The following is a 22248-nucleotide window of genomic DNA, read 5'->3' on the forward strand; positions in this document are numbered from 1 at the left end:
AAAATGTAGACTGGCAATGGCAAGGAAAGCGTTTCTCAAGAAGAGAAATTTGTTAACATCGAATATAGATTTAGGTGTCAGGAAGTCGTTTCTGAAAGTATTTGTATGGAGTGTAGCCATGTATGGAAGTGAGACATGGACGTTAACTAGTTTGGACAAGAAGAGAATAGAAGCTTTCGAAATGTGGTGCTACAGAAGAATGCTGAAGATAAGGTGGGTAGATCGCGTAACTAATGAGGAGGTGTTGAATAGGATTGGGGAGAAGAGAAGTTTGTGGCACAACTTGACTAGAAGAAGGGATCGGTTGGTAGGACATGTTCTGAGGCATCGAGGGATCACAAATTTAGCATTGGAGGGCAGCGTGGAGGGTAAAAATCGTAGAGGGAGACCAAGAGATCAATACACTAAGCAGATTCAGAAGGATGTAGGTTGCAGTAGGTACTGGGAGATGAAGAAGCTTGCACAGGATAGAGTAGCATGGAGAGTTGCATTAAACCAGTCTCAGGACTGAAGACCACAACAACAACAATCTAATAAACCTACACATTTTATCATCTTGAATGTCTACTGTATAAGTTTGTCCATATAAACACAAATGAGGTGCGAGAGCGCTAATCATATCGCAGAAAGTATGAAACTATCACTTAGGCGTCTTGGCAGTTTCGTATTTCCTGCAGCAAATGCGCTGCTTTCGTGTCGTGTGACTTTCATACTTTTCAATTGGCTGAGGACAGCCATAGCCTAAGACAGAAGAACCACCACGAACGGAACTGGAGGTGGGGGCAAACTGCAGACACAACCGATATGCTACTGGGATTCCCACTTTCCGTTAGTATGGGTAATATACCCATCCTGCTAATTTCCATGCGCACTAAGGGAATCATTGTGGATAATAGGCACAGTGACTATAGTCTCACAAATAATGCCAAATAATTCGATAAAATAACAAAATATAACAGAAAAAATTTTGTCTTTCAAGGTGTTTCGAACCGTTACTATAAATTCACCATGCTTGCCAGCCCTCCCCGTTCACCGTTACACTATCAGTGATATGTCAAACAGATTGCTTGCAATTGTACCTACATCAAATTTATGTATATGTCTAATAACTGTCACTCTACGCCCTTTTTTATTCGAAATGTTGTAGGCTTACTTGCGTTTCTTAATATGATTACTGTACATGAACAGAGAAGCGTATGTTATTAAAAAAAGTGTAATTTAACTGAATGATTTTCACCTATTTATTATTTTGAATGTGAATAGTATGCGTTGTTTTATTGTTTGGTAAGTGTTTATAAAGCAGATGTTACGCCATTTCGGCATAGGACAGTTAGCTAGAAACGAAGCTTTATTTTCGGATATCTTAAGCTTCATGCTATTGCTTGTCAAAAAGATTTCGACATTCTTGAAAGTGTTTCACGATGTGGTATGTTGTGTTTCAATACCTGTGCCGAGCCCGAATCTCGCCCAACACAGAGCGGAATGAAACACCACTGTTTCGATACAATTAGTCCGTTCCAAGCACAGGTGGACTGAAACAGCCTTATTTTGAAACAACGATACAGTTTCTGTGTCTGGCTCGAAATCGAATCTGGTCCGGTTATTCAAGACAGGAGCGGAATGAAACACCACTGTTTAGAAACAGTGAACCACAGCCGTTCCGAAACACTGAAACAGTTCCACGTATCGATACACTGTATCGAAACATAGAAACAGTGGCCAAGTCTAGTCCGTATCACGATTCGATTCTTACGATTCTTCATTTAGAGTCGTTCAAGTGAACGAGTCATTCACGAATCGCCACAGCTTGCGGATTTCGAGAAGGCAGTTACAGGAGCAACACGTCTGGGTTAAATTTTGCGTGAAGCTCCAAAAAACCTTCAGAGAAACACACCAACTGATGCAGGAAGCTTACGGTGATGAGTGCTTAAGCCATCTTCGGTATCACGAAAGATTCACACGGTTTCAAAATGGCCAGAATGGCATTATCAATCTGCATAATCTTCATCTGTGGGCTGCAGACAGTCAGTCAAGCATCAGTGTGTGGTCGGGTATTCGTGGCGACCACATACTTGGACCACAATGCAACGATCGAGGAACGTATCTGAACTTTCTGCGGAATGCTGTGCCTGGACTACTTGAGAATGTGCCTTTGGCAATGCGACAGGTTACGTGATTTTTGTATGACGGAGCACTACCCCACTTCCGCATTACACTTCGCCGCCACCTCATCATCATCATCCCCGGACGTTGGATGGGACTGGAAGGCCCTGTAACAGTGCCTGCCGGATCACCGGACTTAAAATCTCCTGGATTTTTACCTATTCAGGCATCTGAAAAGCGTTGTGTACGCTGAATCAGTTATTGGTGTGCGGACCCTTCAACAGCGTGTTCACACCTATGACGTTATTCGGAGAGAGGCGGGAACTTGTGAAAGAATGCCGCAGTCCATGATGCGCGTGAAACACGTACATTGCATCCCATGGAGACCACTGAACATTTGTTGTGACGTGAATGCGATGCAGCTCTGTACTGTGTTCCGGGACGATTTGTTGTTGCGCGCGCGCGCACACACACACGCACACACACACACACACACACACACACACACACACACACACACACACACACAATCCATTTCTGGACACATGTTCGTAGGACCTCCTCCTCTCCATTTCCAGTCAGGAGTCTGTCCCTGCAGTTTGTCGGTTTTTATTAATGCTAACCCTCCATGTGTCCACAAACTATTACGCCCAGCTATTTATATTGATTGACCTATTCTAGTAGTGACTCATTGATATTATAGTGATAAGGTACCATATTTTGCATTTTGTAAAGTGTACAATTTTAGATTTCTGAACATTAAATCAAATTGCAAATTTCTGCACGAGTTTGAAAATTATCGAGATATGTCTGAATATTTATTCAGAGTTTTTCAGGTAGTACTTCATTATGACTATACGAATTTATACTCGCACAATACTGACATAAATTATTCACAGAAGAATGAAAAACTGTTTGTGGCCGACCTTGGGGAAATCTCAGTTTAACTTCAGGAGAAACGCAGGAACACGCGGGACGATACTCACCGTACGACTTATCTTAGAAGATAGTTTGCTGAAAGGCTAAACTACGGTTATAGTACTCATATATTTAGAGACAGCTTTTGACGACGTGGACTGGACTACACACTTCGAAATTTTGAAGCTACTGGGGATAAAATGTGGGGACCAAAAGGTTGTTTACCACTTACACAGAAATCGGACTACTGTTATAAGAGTTGAAGGACATGAAATGGAAGCCATAATGAGAAGGGAGTGAGACAGGATTGTAGGCAAACCCCGATGTTATTCAGTCTGTACGTTGAGCAAGCTCTGAAGGAGACCAAGGAGAAATTTGGAAAGGGAAATTAAAGTACAAGGACAACAAATGAAAACTTTTCGGTTTGCCAGTGACATTGTATATCTATCAGAGACAGCAAAGGACTTCGAAAAACAGTTGAACGGAATGGATGATGTCTTGAAAAGAGGTTGTAAGATAAACATCAACAAAAGTAAAACATAGGTAAAGGAATGTAATCGAAGTAAATCAGGCGATGCTGAAGGAATTAGATTGGCAATTGAAACTCTAAAAGTAGTAGAGTAGTTTTCTTCTTGGATGGGAAGGTAACTAATGGTGGCTGAAGTAGGGAAGATATAAAATGCAGATCATCAGTGGTGAGAAAAGCATTTCTTAAAAATGAGGAATTTGTAAATATCTAGTATATATTAGTGTGTTACGAAATCTTTTCTGAAAATATTTGATGGACAGTAGCATTTCTGGAAATAAAACGTGGACAGTGGGTTGTTGTATTGTACCCTTACCCTAACTTTTGCTTCGCCCTGGATGACTTCCTTCTTCACGGGTGCATAAAAGTAAAGATTCGAAATGCATATCCAAAACAGATTATTATTGACTCATTAATCTCATCATTAAATGTATAGCAAAAGAAATTGAAATGCCACTTCTCTCACTATCAAACAGAGTACTTGATGAAGGAATATTCCCCGACTGTCTTAAAATCACAGTTACATTCCCTGTGTATAAAAATGGTGAAAGAAACCACCCAAATAACTACAGACCCATTTCAATAGTACCAATCATATCCAAGTTAGTAGAAAATTGTGTGCATAAGTAGATATACAGGTATTTTGAAACAAACAAAATTTTAAATGAACAACAGTTTGGCTTCAGGTCACACCTATCAACTGTAAAAGAAGTAGAAGATTTGGTGAGCAATGTTTATGAAGGGTATGAAAAAAGGTTATCAATGTCTGGAACACTTGTTGACCTAAGTAAATCATTTGACTCGGCGTCACATGACATATTCATCGAAAAGTTAAAATACTATGGCACTGAAGATGATACACTCCATCTATTCAAATCTTATCTAAGCAATAGATTACAACTTGTATATGCAAATAAGCAGAGGTCAGAAATACTCCCTATAGAAAGGGGAATACCCCAAGGCTCTGTTCTTGGACCTTTTCTGTTCATTGTCTATGTTAATGACTTCTCGAATTACATACCGTGTAAGAACGTACTATATGCTGACAATATGACATTAAGTACAGGAGAGAACTTAGAGTGTACTGGACAAAAATAGAGAAATGATGCAAATGGCTAATTACTGGTGTGAGGCTAACCAGCTGTGCGTAAATCAAAGAAAACCAAAAGAAATAATATTTAATCTCAAAGTAACTAAAAATGAAAACAAAACAGTGAAATTACTTGGACTAATCATAGACCAAAAGCTCTTATGGGAAGGACACACCAATTAACTATGTAGTAAACTAGCACGAGTACTTTTCTTATTGTATAAATTAAGAAACAGTGTGAGGAAACAATTGCTACTCCACTCATACTATGCTTTTTTTCATTCCCAACTGCAATATGGAATATTGCTTTGGGGTAACTCCCCAGGGGCTGAATGTATTTTCAGATGGCAGAAGAAAGCAATCAGGTGCATGGAAGGGTTGGCACCCAGAGAGTCCTGCAGAAATTATTTTAAATCTCTTGGCGTAATGACAGTGCCAAGCATGTACATATATATAGCTGTTTAATATATGCCAGAGAAAATCTGAAAAAAATTGAACATGAGATGTGATGTGCATGCACACAGTACAAGAAACAGTCACCTGCTGGACTTGCCTTCCACAAGACTTGCTGTAGTCCATAATAACTATAACTACTTAAGTATAAATTTTTTCAATAAGTTACCATGCTCAGCTCGTACAGTACCACTAAATAAATATAAGAATACATTGCAAACCTGGCTAAAAAACAACGAATTCTATACAACTGAAGAATTCTTAGAAACTAATCATCAAAATATATGTTTTACCTAAGTTATGAAGGAAATGTTTTGATATTATATAAGCTAGTTATTTACTGTGATTCTTTTCTTATGTGTGTACTTAATTACTGTATAAAACATTGTCTTACATAATGCTGAAGAAAAGGTCTTTAGTTCCTTTTCTCCCCTTTCTGTAACTATTTGAATATTGTACTGAAACTAAAACCCTCTGCAAACTTTGACGAAGCCAATTGTATGAAAAATACTGGAAGGCTAATAAAAATCTTCTATTCTATTCTATTCTATTCCTTACTCGTAATTAATTCCTGATTTCGTTGAACATAGTCTAGGTGAGTAATTACAGAAAATTGCCCATTCTTAGCTAACAATACAACTGCCTGTGCTGAAGAGTTTTTTTGTCGTTTTCTAACAATGCCTGTCGAAAATCGAAACTGAAGCCTGCTGTCGCTTGTGCAGTTCTTGCTACCTTTTTATCATCGAGATCGCGAGGTCCGTCAATACAGCCAACAGTAACGCCTAAAAGTCTTTTTATACACCAGATATTCCACCAAATAAAAGTAAAATGTAAGTACTATTGCCTTTTGATACGCCGGCTAACGAATGGAGCTCGGGAAATATGTAGTCCATCGTTGATCTAGTTCTAGACGTAGATTCTGCTTCGTAAATTTTCCACTGGGTTTTCGCAAGACTGCAGAAATATTTCTCAGAAAGTGCCCAGTCTGCCATCCACTGTCTAATTGTCTACAATTGACAGTTAATCATTATTTCCATGCCCTTCGCCATTTTCATTGGGTCTGTTTTGAGTCGATGATAGTAGATATTCATAAATGTTCGTCTTGCTCGCACGTTACTGTACAATTCACGTTCGGCTTGCTGCCATCATGAGGAGTATTCCCATACGAATGTTAGCATCACATAATGACCTGGTGATGGAAGTTAGCCGAAACGCATAGTAATGTGCGATTCAGACGAACATTGTGAATAAACGTGATGGCAGACTCGTGTTTTCAGCCGTAAGAGTCACCTAAGAAAAAGAAAAAAAAAGTAGAATTACGTTTTCCAACATCTGCAGCTTCAGAGAAATTTGTGTGTACATTTAGCGTAACAGGAAGCTGCGCAGAGAAAAAGGTTTGTTCACTATGCGTAAATGTGAACTGATAGAACAGCAGTAGCGTCATACACATTTGATGTACCGGTATTCTAATGTCCACAGAAAAAATATAATATTTTCTGCACTCGAGGCACCTCAAGTGCACCGAGGCACATGCCGCTGCGTTACTGGTAAGTCAGCATATCACTTTACAATTGCTGTCAGCTCAGCGCCAACTTCGTTCCGCCTTAGTAACTGAAATGCTTTCCTCGTCCTGTGAGGTCTGACTGTGCTGGTAAAGATGCTTTCGCACACCCCTGTTTTCGTGATGAATAATGCGGTACTGATAGATCAGTTGCAGGGAAAGTGTATTTTTAATAAGTGTTTAATGTAAGCGTAATTCAGCTCATTGTTTATTCGAATAATCATTCCTCGTAACTTTTAGGCTACTTTAACGAATTTTGGCCATTGTGCATAAATAACAGGAAGTAGAAAATAACCAATAAGGGATTAATGTATCCTGCCATTTATTAAAACATTTACCCATGTGTGATTAGTATTACACAAGAAAGTTCCTTTAAAAAAAAAAAAAAGAAGAAAATGTATTTTTAATGCTGGACATAGTAGCACAATGTTGACTGATGTTATCATTGCCCGTCTCCCAATGTGTGTAAGGGTTTGCTGATAAGAGGCTTGTACTCAGATGGAGGAGCAGTTCATTATCCCACAGTTGAGATATGCAGCAGATGGTGTTAAGTAATCCCCAGCCTGGCCACTTAACTCTGCGAGCAAGTCACACGGCACCACTGCCCCAGGTCTATATAAACAAGTGTTCCTATTTGCCTCTGTGTTTGACAGTACTGTCTATCTTGGCAATGGTGCCTGTGTAATGTATGTGTCCAGACTTTGTGATTGTTTCACCCATTTAAACAGTTCTTTCATATACTTCAGTGTCTAGCTCAGTGTCTCGTGTTGTGTTCAGCCATGAAATAATATGTGCTTTGCTATTTTAATGCTTTCTTGTGATGAAATTGTGCTTCATGTTGTGTGGAGTGTCAGTTACTTAATTTAATATGGAGGACAAAGAGAGGCACCCACTCACCAAACTGTAAGGAAAGTAAATTTGTAATTAGCATGTACAGTTTCATTTAATGCAAGAATAGTCCTGTCAGTGTTCAAATTATTGTGTATAAATTTACAAAGTGCTTCCTGCTATATATGTTGTTTTTCTTTTGATGTTTGTATTCACTTACATATTACATCTGAGGTAGCTTATTTTTATTTTTGTCCTATTTACCAAAGTTTGTTGTTTATTTGCCTGTGTAGACTGACAAATTGGGTGAGGGAATACGTGGTGTTTCCCTGAAGCTAAATCTTTTACATCATTGTAATGTCAGAAGTTCAGCTTTTATAGTTTTGTTTTTGTTAAATGTTATCAGTGTTGTGCTGCGTTTTATATTCCATGCCCAAGGTGAAAACAAATCTTTCTCAACAAAATGCTAGTGATCTACTAACACAGCCCTTACATAACTGATATTCTGGTGGTGTTGATTACTGGTTATGTGTTTTATTCATTAAATGCAACTAAGAGAAATTATAATTATTTTTCAACATCTGTCTCATTTACACAAAGGAAGTTGTCAGTCTCATCATGTCACTTTAAATATCCATCCAGTATTCATGTACATGTCAATATTTTTTGACATAAATGTTACTTCAAGAATGTTTCACTCATTCCTGTATATACATAGACCATAATGAGTATTCTTGGCATAAATGACTAACTACTTTTTAATATTGATTGTGCAAATCTTAAAATCCATGTTGATCTCTCTCTCTCTCTCTCTCTCTCTCTCTCTCTCTCTCTCTCTCTCTCTCTCTGTCTGTGTGTGTGTGTGTGTGTGTGTGTGTGTGTGTGTGTGTGTGTGTGGTATGAATACCTGTTTTATTTCAGTCCCCTCTTGTTCAGTCATTACAGTATTGGGGCAAACAGAAAGTACTGAACATACAGCCTGATAATGCAAGTCAGTTTGATCTGAGGAATAGTTTTGTTTACAGAGCTTTTCATGTAGTTGTTTGAGTGATTTATTAAAATTGGTGATTGGAAGGGCCACATCTTTATTCTGGGCTGTTTATTTCCAATGGAACTATGATTTTAAAGGACCCTGCTTCCCTGTTTGCAGTAGTTAAGAAATGAGCAGCTGAATTCCAAAATCGCTTTACTTTGCTTGAAGATGATCTAAAGTAAAGAAGTCCCAAAACAGCAGCTACAGATGGAGACATTGAGACAATTCACAGTATGATACTGCATGATCAGCAGTGAAAGATGTACAAAATAGCCGATAGTGTAGGCCTATCAGGAGAAAGACTACAGGGCATTTTACATGATTCTGTAAGTATGAGAAAGCTTTGTGAAAGATGGATCTCACTTCCATTGAGTACAGATCAGTACCGATTGTTGGTTTCTCCACTATTAATTTTATTTGGCACCCTCTGATTTCCACCAATTACCATATTAATTAAGAAACTTTGTGCTTGAGAATGTTTGAGATAAGCGAAAAGATTATAAAAGCTGTAGATGAGTGTCTAGCAGTCTTTCTGTAATAGCACACCAAGGTTGGAATTGATTCATTGGAAAAGTGTTGGACAAAGTGCATTGACCTGAAAGGGAATGCATAAAAAATAAGGGCGTATTTATTTTAAAAAGTTGAAACTATCATCGTGACCATATACAATAGCAGTTTGTCATCACTTACCTTATGCTACAGGTTCAAGATATTAGTGACCTAAAATTAGAATTTGTACCTAACACATAATAATTTTTTTTCAGTTTTGGATACTTCATTGCCTAGTGGTCTGTTGGACACACAAAATTTCCTCATCTCTGAATCTGATTCTGTTACATTTACATGCCAGAAAATGACCTTTTGTTTTAAAATAGGATGGATATGTGTTGATTGCTATTGCTTACACAACACCAAATATTTGCATACAGGTCTGAAGATTTCATATTTGAGTTTATGAACTAAACAATAACAGCCACTTCTACACATTAGTTAATATTCGTTGAGAGAGAACAGACATCATGGATTATTCCAGAATTATTGTTTGTCATATGATCCATTCATTAACTGAAAGTGTGATAATGGACAGTTGTATCAGGAAATATAATAGTGTAATTCTTCCTGTTACTTTCACATGTGGACCATGGGAAGAATGATTGTTTGAATGCCTCTGTGCACGCAGTAATTATTCTAATCTTATCCTCATTATAACTATGAGGGTGATACGTAGGGGGTTGTAGTATATTCCTAGAGTCTTCATTTGAAGCCAGTTCTTTAAACTTTGTTAATAGACTTTCTCGGGGTAGTTTACGTCTGTCTCTTGAGTCTTCCAGTTCAGTTCCTGCAGGATCTCTGTGAATCTCTCCCACAGATTAAACAAACCTGTCACAATTTGCGCTGCCCTTCTCTGTATACGTTCAATATCCCGTTAGTCCTACTTGGTACATGCCCCATTCTCGAGCAGTATTTTAGATCTGATCACACAGGTGATTTGTTAGCAATCTCCTTTATAGACTGGTTGCACTTCCCCAGTATTCTACCAATAGATCGAAGACTATTACCTGCTTTACCCATGACTTAAACCTGTGTGCTCATTCCATTTCATATCCCTAACCATGTGTTGCACCCAGATATTTGTATGAGTTGGCTGACTCCAACAGTGGCTCATTGATATTGTAGTCATAGGATACCATGTTGTTTTTGTTTTGTGAAGAGCAGAATTTTACATTTCTGAACATTTAAAGCAAGTTGTCAATCTCTGTGCCACTTTGAAATCTTATCAAGATCTGACGGTATTTATTCAGCTTCTTTCAGATAGTGCTTCATTATAGACAATTGCATCATCCACAAAAAGCCTGATTTTGCTATTAATATTGTTTGCAAGGTCATTAATTTACAACATGAACAGCAAGTATCCCAAGACACATCCCTGGGGCACACCCAAAGTTACTTTACCTCTGACGATGATTCTCCATCCGAGATAAAATGCCATGTCCTCCCTGCCAAAAGGTCCTCAATCCAGTCACAGACTCACTTGATACCCCACATGATAATACTTTTGGTGATAAAAATATGTTTGGGACTGAGTCAAATGCTTTTCAGAAATCAAGAAATACTGCACAATCTGATATTCTTGATCCAAAGCTTTCGGTATGCCATGTGAGAAAAGTGTGAGTTTGGTTTCACATGATTAGTTTTTGAAACCCATGCTGGTTGGCATTGAGGAGGTCATTCTGTTCAAGATAACACATTATGTTTGAGCTCAGAGTATGTTCTAAGATTCTACAACAAATTGATGTGAAGGATATTGGACAGTAGTTTTGTGGATCACATCTACTACCCTTCTTGTAGACGGGTGTGACCTCTGCCTTTTTCCAAGAAATGGACAGGGTTTTTTGTTTGATGGATCTACAGTAGGTTATAATTAGAAGAGGGGATAACTTAGCCGCAAATTCAGTATAGAATCTGACAGGGATTCGTTTGGGGCCGGGAGCTTTGTTCAATTTTAATGATTTCAGCTGTTTCTCAGTATCACTGATACCAATACTCATTTCATTCATCTTTTCAGTGGTAAAAGGATTAAATTGTGGAAATTCATCTGGGTTTTCCTTTGTAAAGAAACATTTGAAAACAGAGTTAAGCATTTCAGCTTTTGTCATGCTACCCTCCAGTTTCTCTCTCATTCACACGTAACTTCGGTGCCACTAACAGCCTTTACATATGACCATAATTTCTTTGGGTCTGTGAAAGATCACTTGATAATATTTTGCACGGTAGTCATTGAAGGTATCACACAGTGCTCTTGACAGCCAAATGCATTTCATTCAGTATCTGTCTGACTATAGCTCTACACTTTCTTTTACACCTATTACACAGTAATCTCTTTTTCTTTAGAAGTTACTTTACAGTGACTGTATACTATGGAGATTCCCTCCCATTATGAACTGTTCTACTGGGTACATATCTACCCAGTGCATGATCAACTATTCTTTTAAACATGAGACAGAGTTCCTCTACATGCTCCTGGCCTGTGCTGAAAGTTTAAAGTTCCTCACTGAGCTATGACACTACTGATTTATTATCTAGTTTACTGAACAAATATGTCTTTCTGCAAGTTTCAGTTGTCCTTTGTACTTTGGTAATCATTGTTGCCACATCCACATCAGGGTTACTGATACCAGTTTCAATGTGGACATCCTCAAAGAGGTCAGGTCTATTTGTTGCCATTAAATCCAATATACACTCCTGGAAATTGAAATAAGAACACCGTGAATTCATTGTCCCAGGAAGGGGAAACTTTATTGACACATTCCTGGGGTCAGATAAATCACATGATCACACTGACAGAACCACAGGCACATAGACACAGGCAACAGAGCATGCACAATGTCGGCACTAGTACAGTGTATATCCACCTTTCGCAGCAATGCAGGCTGCTATTCTCCCATGGAGACGATCGTAGAGATGCTGGATGTAGTCCTGTGGAACGGCTTGCCATGCCATTTCCACCTGGCGCCTCAGTTGGACCAGCGTTCGTGCTGGACGTGCAGACCGCGTGAGACGACGCTTCATCCAGTCCCAAACATGCTCAATGGGGGACAGATCCGGAGATCTTGCTGGCCAGGGTAGTTGACGTACACCTTCTAGAGCACGTTGGGTGGCACGGGATACATGCGGACGTACATTGTCCTGTTGGAACAGCAAGTTCCCTTGCCGGTCTAGGAATGGTAGAATGATGGGTTCGATGACGGTTTGGATGTACCGTGCACTATTCAGTGTCCCCTCGACGATCACCAGTGGTGTACGGCCAGTGTAGGAGATCGCTCCCCACACCATGATGCCGGGTGTTGGCCCTGTGTGCCTCTGTCGTATGCAGTCCTGATTGTGGCGCTCACCTGCACGGCGCCAAACACGCATACGACCATCATTGGCACCAAGGCAGAAGCGACTCTCATCGCTGAAGACGACATGTCTCCATTCGTCCCTCCATTCACGCCTGTCGCGACACCACTGGAGGCGGGCTGCACGATGTTGGGGCGTGAGCGGAAGACGGCCTAACGGTGTGCGGGACCGTAGCCCAGCTTCATGGAGACGGTTGCGAATGGTCCTCGCCGATACCCCAGGAGCAACAGTGTCCCTAATTTGCTGGGAAGTGGCGGTGCGGGCCCCTACGGCACTGCGTAGGATCCTACGGTCTTGGCGTGCATCCGTGCGTCGCTGCGGTCCGGTCCCAGGTCGACGGGCACGTGCACCTTCTGCCGACCACTGGCGACAACATCGATGTACTGTGGAGACCTCACGCCCCACGTGTTGAGCAATTCGGCGGTACGTCCACCCGGCCTCCCGCATGCCCACTATACGCCCTCGCTCAAAGTCCGTCAACTGCACATACGGTTCACGTCCACGCTGTTGCGGCATGCTATCAGTGTTAAAGACTGCGATGGAGCTCAGTATGCCACGGCAAACTGGCTGACACTGACGGCGGCGGTGCGCAAATGCTGCGCAGCTAGCGCCATTCGACGGCCAACACCGCGGTTCCTGGTGTGTCCGCTGTGCCGTGCGTGTGATCATTGCTTGTACAGCCCTCTCGCAGTGTCCGGAGCAAGTATGGTGGGTCTGACACACCGGTGTCAATGTGTTCTTTTTTCCATTTCCAGGAGTGTATTTCCATTATGAGTAGGGTTCCTAACTAGCTGTTCGAGGTAGTTTTCGGAGAATGTGTGCAGCAAAGTTTCACAGGATGTCTCATCGTGTCACCACAAACAAAACTGTAATTTTCCAATTTTTAATTTGTTGGACGATTAAAGTCTCCACTGATGATTACAGTGTGATTAGGCAACTTATGTACAAGTGAACTGAGGCATCTCTAAAGTTTTTGGTTACATCCAGAGATGAGTCTGGTGGGCGATAGAAGGATCCAATTATCATTTTATGCCCACTGTACCTCATATTACGTGAACTGCTCTGCTTTTCTTAAGCGCTTCAAACTCTGGCACTATATTGTGAATGCTTCAGCAGTTTACCAGTAGGATTTTAATACTCTAACATGTGGGAGCCTTTTCTTTCAATCATACACCGATGCTTCTGGGCTTTCTAAAGCTACAATTATTTGGGTTTGGTGGAGTCACACCTAGTTTTAAAAATCCTTGTGTGCCACTCATGCACAGTCAGCTTCCTGAGTAACAGCTTCTGAGACTGGCCTGACCCATTTAGGGGGCTTTACAGTTCTCAGCCCTATGGTGCAAGTCCAGTAAGTCCCAGCATAGCTTGTCACAGAACCTTTGAAGTCTCTGGTTTGTATCCACTCAACTCAGAACCAAAAGGCCATGATCAGTTCTGGGGGCAATGCCGCAAATTTTGAGCTTTGTTGAAACTCCATCCACAAGGTTGGTGTTCTCTATCTTCTCTGCCAGTTGCTGAAATGACCCAAGAATGACCTTGGAGCTCAGACGACAGGCATCATTTGCTCAACATGCGCCACAATCTGCAGTTGGTTATACCCTGTTCCCTCAGTGGCAGTGGAAATGGCTTCTTCAACATGTTGAATGAGACCCCCCAGGCATACGCACTGAGTGCACCTGGTGTCCTTTCCTGTCCCTTGCTACTGTTTCCGTAAGGGTTACCGTCATTCACCGTATGTTTGTACTGTTGACAATTAATAGACTCCTTTCCTTTTGCATTTGCTGCCTCCTGACACCAGACAAAACAGGTGAAGGGAGTCCCACTGGCACAGACCCAGTTTCATTGAAAGACTGCATCTCAAACTTGTAGGGTACGAGGATCAGTGTAACACCCTGAGTCCTTCCTGGTCCCCGTCCACCCTGTACAGGACGCCTAGATCTACCATTGACACGTCACTCGCGGGCAAGTGGATGAGCAATGACAGATCCTGTACTTTCTGCAGAGGAGACAAGATCCACGGCAGAGGATAGTACTTGAGGTACTCTGGTACAAGTATCACAGGTACACGGCTCGGGAGCTCTTCCAACATACCAATTTACAGCAGCTGCCAATAGTTTGACTGTAGTCACGGCAATTTCCAGCTGTTTACGAACATCACCCAACTCATCCTGTGTTCAAAAACCGCATACACCGTGGGGCTGTATTTTGGCTTGTGCAGTGTATTACAAGGCAGAGAAAAAAATAACTTCAAATTAACCCCGCAGATTACCTTTTAATCTGTTGAGCTAAATGTTGCTAATTCCCTATAAGAATTGAAGCAAATACAGAAAACAAGATTTCTATTAAGGCAACACAAAAACTTGTGGTAAAAATTACTAGTTTCCTAAAATGTTTTGATGTTAATTATAGTTGTTAGCAAACTCAAAAACAGAATTAATTTATGATAAATGCAGATAATACATGGGACTACTCCTCCGTAAGGAAAGCTAGATGTAATGCAATTTGTTAATTCAAAAATATCCAACAGTAACTAAATCACAAACATCGATTTGCTACAGATTGATCATAGATTACACAAAGGACAATGGTAACTTCCAAAATTTCTCAAAAATGCATGTTAGTTTGTTTCAACACACAATGAAATGCAGGGGTGGTGTATTATATGGTTGAATTGTGAACTGCAAACACTGATTTACAGCATCTAGGAGCTTGCGTGCTAAGTGGAATGAGGTTAACACAATCAGAAAAGGATACGATGTATTTATGCAGGTTTGGGGAACTCGCACACAGTTGTAAACTGTTTCAGTGTTGTCTTGATTTACAAATTGCCTATTGTCTAGTAGACTGTTGAAGATGACACCACTGAAATGGACTAAACTGATACTAGTAGAATGAAATTTCTCAATGGCAGGCAGCTCGGAGTGAAATATACAAGTAAATGCCCATAATTGAGAAGTGTGTGTTACACAGAGAAAAGTGTAGGTTGTTGCAATTGGAATCACAAAATCACAGTACTTTCTGAACAGCTTTTCTTATGGATTTTCCAACATTCATCGAACAAAATACATTTGCAAATTTCAAGTCTACAAAAGCATTCTTAGAATTAAATTGCAAAAAAGAAAGTACGGTGCATGTAGTATTGTAATTTTTCATTAAATTAGTTAACTCAAAATGCTCTATAATTTTCACTAGGTTCTGACTATCTATGTCCAGATCCATATTGTTCAAAATAATCATCTATTGTTTTCTGATTCTTCTAGTTGTTGTAACTGACTATTCAATATGTGGTTAAAGTTCAGATCCAAACTGAGTTCATCTTCATCTGTATTTCATAAAAAGCTTCTTGTAAATGGAGGGTAGTCCTGTTCAGCAGTATCATTACCACCATTACATCTGTCATCATCAGCATCTTACTCTTTCTGAAGAAGATCGAATTCACAAACATCTGTTGAGACATCTGCCTACAGTGAGCTGTCAGCAGTGCCATAACCCTCAGATCCAATTATTATACAAAGCAAATCGAGAATATTACTTCTGTTGACCTCATGTCTCTGGACACACTTATCGCTGGCTAAAGGTAGGTCATTATTCCAGTCTCTCTCTCTCTCTCTCTCTCTCTCTATCTCTCTCTCTCTCTCTCTCTCTCTCTCTCTCTCTCTCTCTGTCTCTCTTCCCCCTCCATCCCTGCCCCCTCCCTCCCTCCTCTCCCTCCCTCCTCTCCCTCCCTCCTCATCCCCCTCCCTCCTCATCCCCCTCCCCTTCCCCCTTCTCCCCTTCCCCCTATCACTCTCTTCCCATTTCATTAAAAGATAAAAAAAAAAGAAAGAAAGGAACAATGCATTTGCTGACTAGAATGAAAGAGACTTATGTCAAGGCAGAAAATATCCACAGAATAGCTTCCAGCATTTTTATTGGTGGTTTATCTATGTCCATGTGAAACTTCAAAATTCTGAATAATCCCCTCCATCCAGGGGCCGGCTACATGAAGTAGTTTTCACTGGCAGAGAGACAAGTTTCACATTTGTTAGTATGGCATTGCAATGTGTTGTAGCATTATCCAAAAACAAGATCACTTTTCTATTATGCCTCCTCGTGTTTTAATTATATGACAACAACCACTAAGTAATTGTTGCCCTTGTCAACCTGGTACTACAGTTTGAATACCAGACCATGTTCAGTTTACCCAATCTCAGTGAGACGCTACATCTAGTAGTAGCCTTACCTATAACGGTGACAAATCTTTCAAAATTGCTTTTCATACTGATGCACAGTAAAAAAGTAAGCCTTTCATTCAAAATTTTCCTGCCATACTTTTACTGGGTAGACCTCTGGAAAAAAGTATAGTATCATCACAGTTAAATACATTTCTTTATGATAACCTGTGTAGATTTCAAGTATCTTTTCCTTTTTTTCATCAGTTGAACTGTGTTTTTCTGCACATTTGGAAAAAAAAAAGGTTGCACCTCCTGAACTTGCATTTATCAAGGCAGCCCATGGATGCTTTAAATAAACTCGTGTTGCTCTAAATTTTTGCGATTTTGAATGCTTTTTGATGAATAGGAGATCCACTCACAGCTTTGTTGTTTTTGGGAAATGAATATTTAACAGAAAGATTTTCTTTTCCCATCAACAGTTCAATTGTGTCTCTTTGGCTTCTCAAGACTCCCTGATCTGTGTTTTATCCTAATGTGTATGCAGACATGCAGAGCTAATAAAAATTGCACTTTAATGTAATTCTTGTGCTTTACTTGTTCATGCTTCCCATACTTGATGGAATAAGAAAACATTATCTTCTTTCTTTTTTGCAGGTACCAGAATAGTGCCACATATGGAAGTCTTCCACCCTCCCTCTCAAGGAATGGGGAAACCTTTTCACATCCACGACGAATTATTTACTGTGTTCACGGCAAGTCAAGTGGATGCTGTGTTGTCACCGAGGGTGAAGTCGTTGACAGACCTGGCGGCCTTTCCCCAGCCACCTCTCGTGAGAGACGTGATTCGATGACAATCAGTAAGAATTTGCAGAGTATAATCAAATTTTATAAGTCTTTACATCTTTAGGTTGGTAAAATAGGAAAGAAGCAAGAATATTTACATTTATTAATTCAAATAATATATTTCTTAGCAGAAAATCTGTTCCGTGATGAAGACCACAGATTTTCGAAAAGAGAGCTGCATACATTACCAGAATATGCTCAAACAGTATTTGATACATCTTGGTTTTCTGTGTCCTAGGTTATCTTTCCCACAACATAGTAGACCTTTTAATTTCATTGTAGAGATCAATGAGCATTGGAAATCATGTCTTTGATGTATTCTCTCAGTTGTCCAGGAAATGGCGACAGTGAATGGAAAGTATGAAATTCTGGCTGCTTCTTCATTGGTGCCAGTTCCCTCTCTATGTGTGAAACCAATTTTCATTGAAGGGCACGCTCAGCCTATGGTTCTGAGTATCTGTTCTTTTTGAAAACATTCTTCCAGTGTCTTGAGTTCCTCCACAAGGCTTTCTTCGTATGAAGTATGTGAGAAAATTAATGAGACTGACAACAACACTGTGAGTGATGTGGAGACACTCTGTTGTTGTGCTTGTGTAGACTGGTTTCTTCATCCCTTTCAGGTGATTAGTCAAGTTTCAACACTCTCAGTCTGATTTCAACTCCGTACAGCCATCATGTGAATTTTGAGAGTGCCATCAGTGAAATTGTGTTTTTTATCAGGCCCACAATTTCTTCGTTGGCATAAATCTTTTTGGAAGGCTGAGAACACGTTACAGATGAACCTTACTCAGGGAGACATCCAACTTAAAAACTGACGAAAAGTTGAAAATGTGCGTGCTCTTGGGAGATCAGGCTGACGTTTAACAATAAGGATGATTGCTGACCTGTTAAAGTTAAACATTTTACAGTACTTCAAATTTTGACCAAAGGTAAAAGGTTTGTGTCAGAATGGTGCTGAAAAACCTCAGAACTAAGCAGGAGGACAATCAAAGAAATGTTTGCTTGATCTTCTTGAGAGGATTGCCAGTGACCACAAATGGTTCATTTGTGTGACCACACTTGATAAAGCCTGGATTTTTGAATATGATTCTGAGACAGAGCGACAGTGTGAGGAGTGGCACACTGATACATCTCCTTGACCGGAAAAAGTGTCACAATGATGCATCTCCTTAACTGGAAAAAACTCAAATGATCAAACTAAAGATCAAAACAATGCTGAGTTTTTGACAGTAGACGTATTGTTCATAAAGAATTTGTTTCTTCAGAACAAACTGTCAACCAAGTGTTTTACAAAGATGTCCTTGAAAGGCTCAGGAGAAAAGTTAGTCGACTGAGATCAGACATTGCAGACAAGTGGATGCTGCACCGTGACAAAGCCCCATGTCACACGGCCACCTCCGTCACGGAATTTTTGATGTTAAAAGGCATTCCTTTTGTTCCGCAGCCCTCTGTTCACCTGATCTCAGTCCTTGTGACTTTTTTCTTTTCCCGAATTTGAAGAAGTCTTACAAGGGCATTGTTTTGGACTCTGAAGTACATTCAAAAGAATGTGCCTGACAGGTTAAAGACCCCAACAGTTGAAGCCTTTCAGCATTGCTAGCAAGACTGGGAACAACTACTTTGCCGGTGTACAGATGCTGAAGGAAACTACTTCGAAGGGGACAATGTTATTGTTTGAAAGAAAAAACTTTGGTAGATGAAAAATCAGTCTTGTAACCTTGTATGATGGAGGACATGCACTATGGAACAGTGTTCAAAGCTCAGAACTTCCGTGATGGATGGTGGTGGTGGTGGTGGTGGTGGTGGTGGTTTTATTCATTCCTAGACCACTTTTACAATGATTTGGTCATATTGTGATACTGAAGCTTACGAACAAAAATAGTCATTTATGTACTTACAATCCTAGTTCGACAAAGTTGGAACAGGTGGTTAGCTGTGGCCTTACAGTAAAAATCAGGCATTACTTTTGGTTTCCAAACTGGGAAATGGAGTGGTATTAATCGAGCGGAGCTAACCCACACCTCGGGGTATGCTAAAGATCGGTCGTATCTTCACAACCCAGATATCTGGGTTGTAGGGGGGGGAAGGGTGGCACTATCACACTCTAGCCAAAAGTTCACATACTGTATCTCTGTATCTTTGTGCCATTTCACTAAATAACATCAAAAGCCTGCTCCAAGATAAAGCAGCAAATTTATTCGCCAATATCACAATTCCTAACACTTTATCACAACCAACTGTAGTAAAAAGCGTGTTTTGGAGAGAGATCATTAATGCTGTGTATGTTAGTCTCTCTGTTAAGCTTTTGTGTATGTTCAATCCCAAGCATTTATGAGTTTAATGTGAAAAGACAGTGTCACTTCTGTGACATGGTTGTTCTTGTTCTGTAATTTTTGGATCAATGTATAAATACTGAATTGCAATCAAATCAGGCAGTGATATAGAAAACAGTTTTGCAATTCATTGGTCCATATTCCCTGGCATGCTTACACAATGGAACAAACTCACTTCAGGTATACATAAAAAAAGGCACGGAGAATGACATGTTTTCGATAATGTCTTTAATGCACCATTGTCTTGAAACAGTAAATGTATGCAACATGGAAGCTATAATACAAAAACAATGAAATTCAAAAATTCATTAAGCGGGAATATGGCATTTCCTGTTAGTTTCTTGCAGCAAATTTTACCAATAACACCACATTTCCAAGAGAACTTTAATGTGCTGGTGATTTGAAATAGCATATATTCTTAGAATGTTAGTTAAATTATAACACCCAACATTAGGAAGAAATTAATTACATCTCCTAAGTTCTGCCTGTGAAGTAGGACAGCTAGGCTAAAAGTACTGAGCCTTCTGGAAGCCCTTACGAGCTGCACTTTGTCAAAGGCATGCCCCCAAACATCTACTGCACACAGCTGTAAATGGTATTTCAAGGTGCAGCCATGTGACTAGCTATTAACTGTTTGAAAAACATCACTTGACATTAGATATCAACATTCCAAAAATGTAGACTAACATTATGTAAATTCATAATTTAAATTCTGTAATCCATGAATGAGAAATGTGTTTTAATATATGTTTAACTGCAAGCTGCACATGTTAGGTACCATGCTGGCATTTGTCTGAAGTAATTTACAGAAACCATGGAAAACTGAAATTAATATGGCTGCAGAGAGGCTGGAACTCCTCTTGAATACAAGGCCAGCCTATTTTTAATAGTGCAATCACATTTAGCTAATCCCTAATTTACAATACTGCTTTGCAAGAAAGTTTTTAATAATGGAAAACTAATAGTTCTACTCTGTTCATTCATTCACTTTTCAGTATTGATTACTGAGGTGCCCCCCCCCCCCTCCCCCCGCCCTCCACAACCCCCCACCCCCTGCACTTCCTGACTCCCTGCCCCTGCCACGCCACACCATGCCACCCCCCCCCCTCCCACACACACACACACACACACACACACACACACACACACACACACACACACACACACACATAAAATTTCCGTAATGTAACACAACACACTATCAGCTGATGTCAGTACCATGGAGACTGTATTTGGTTTCCATTTTGTGTGTTAAATTTTTCACATGCTTTTCTGAATAACTGAATAAGCCACGACATGTTGAGCTTGGAAAGAGGTTTGGATGTTCAGGAAATCACACACAAATAAATAAAAACATTATACTAAATAACAGTGGTGTGTGAAATAACGTGGTTTATATATTTTATGCTTTTTACCAAACTCTTATTCTGTGGTGTGCAAGTAGTCCTTCACTGTATAAAACCTCTGGCTTAATAGGTTCTTCTAAACTTCCTTTTTTAAATTAGTTTATTTTAGTAATCTCTTTAGTATTCTTCGGAAATTTATTGAAGAGTTTTTTATCCCATGATTGAAAATGCTGTTTTATGTTTGATCTTTCTTGGTAAAAGCAGGTTCAGTTTAGATCTTGTTCCATGGACAGAGCTGTTTGTGCAGTAATTGTCAAGGTTATATTTCATGTGCATAATTGATTGGTCTACCCCCATGAACCATAGACCTTGCTGTTGGTGGGAAGGCTTGCGTGCCTCAGCGATACAGATGGCCGTACCGTAGGTGCAACCACAACAGAGGGGTATCTGTTGAGAGGCCAGACAAACCTGTGGTTCCTGAAGAGGGGCAGCAGCCTTTTCAGTAGTTGCAGGGGCAACAGTCTGGATGATTGACTGACCTGGCCTTGCAACACTAACCAAAACGGCCTTGCTGTGCTGGTACTGCGAACAGCTGAAAGCAAGGGGAAACTACAGTCGTAATTTTTCCTGAGGGCATGCAGCTTTACTGTATGGTTAAATGATCATGGCGTCCTCTTGGGTAAAATATTCCACAGGTAAAATAGTCCCCCATTTGGATCTCCGGGCGGGGACTACTCAAGAGGACGTCGTTATCAAGAGAAAGAAAACTGGCATTCTATGGATCGGAGCGTGGAATGTTAGATTCCTTAATCAGGCAGGTAGGTTAGAAAATTTAAAAAGGGAAATGGATAGGTTAAAGTTAGATATAGTGGGAATTAGTGAAGTTCGGTGGCAGGAGGAACAAGACTTTTGGTCAGGTGAATACAGGGTTATAAATACAAAATCAAATAGGGGTAATGCAGGAGTAGGTTTAATAATGAATAAAAAAAATAGGAGTGCGGGTAAGCTACTACCAACAGCATAGTGAACGCATTATTGTCGCCAAGATAGACACGAAGCCCATGCGTACTACAGTAGTACAAGTTTATATGCCAACTAGCTCTGCAGATGATGAAGAAATTGAAGAAATGTGTAATGAGATATAAGAAATTATTCAGGTA

General features: G+C 40.1%; 1 protein-coding gene across 6 annotated transcripts in view; it reads left to right on the forward strand.

The window, feature by feature from the left end:
* LOC126161523 (zinc transporter 2) overlaps window positions 1-22248 on the forward strand; it is a 145821-nt gene that overhangs the window by 90620 nt on the left and 32953 nt on the right. For 4 of the 6 annotated variants that reach the window (XM_049917434.1, XM_049917433.1, XM_049917438.1 and 1 more), the window contains one exon: window positions 17221-17423. In XM_049917434.1, the coding sequence (XP_049773391.1) occupies window positions 17221-17423 (203 nt within the window). Of the gene's footprint in view, window positions 1-7309; window positions 7338-7389; window positions 7555-17220; window positions 17424-22248 lie in introns of those variants that run through there. The other 2 variants (XM_049917437.1, XM_049917436.1) reach the window with 2 other exon arrangements.

This window comes from Schistocerca cancellata, chromosome 2 (assembly GCF_023864275.1).
Source record: "Schistocerca cancellata isolate TAMUIC-IGC-003103 chromosome 2, iqSchCanc2.1, whole genome shotgun sequence".
Lineage (NCBI taxonomy): Eukaryota > Metazoa > Arthropoda > Insecta > Orthoptera > Acrididae > Schistocerca > Schistocerca cancellata.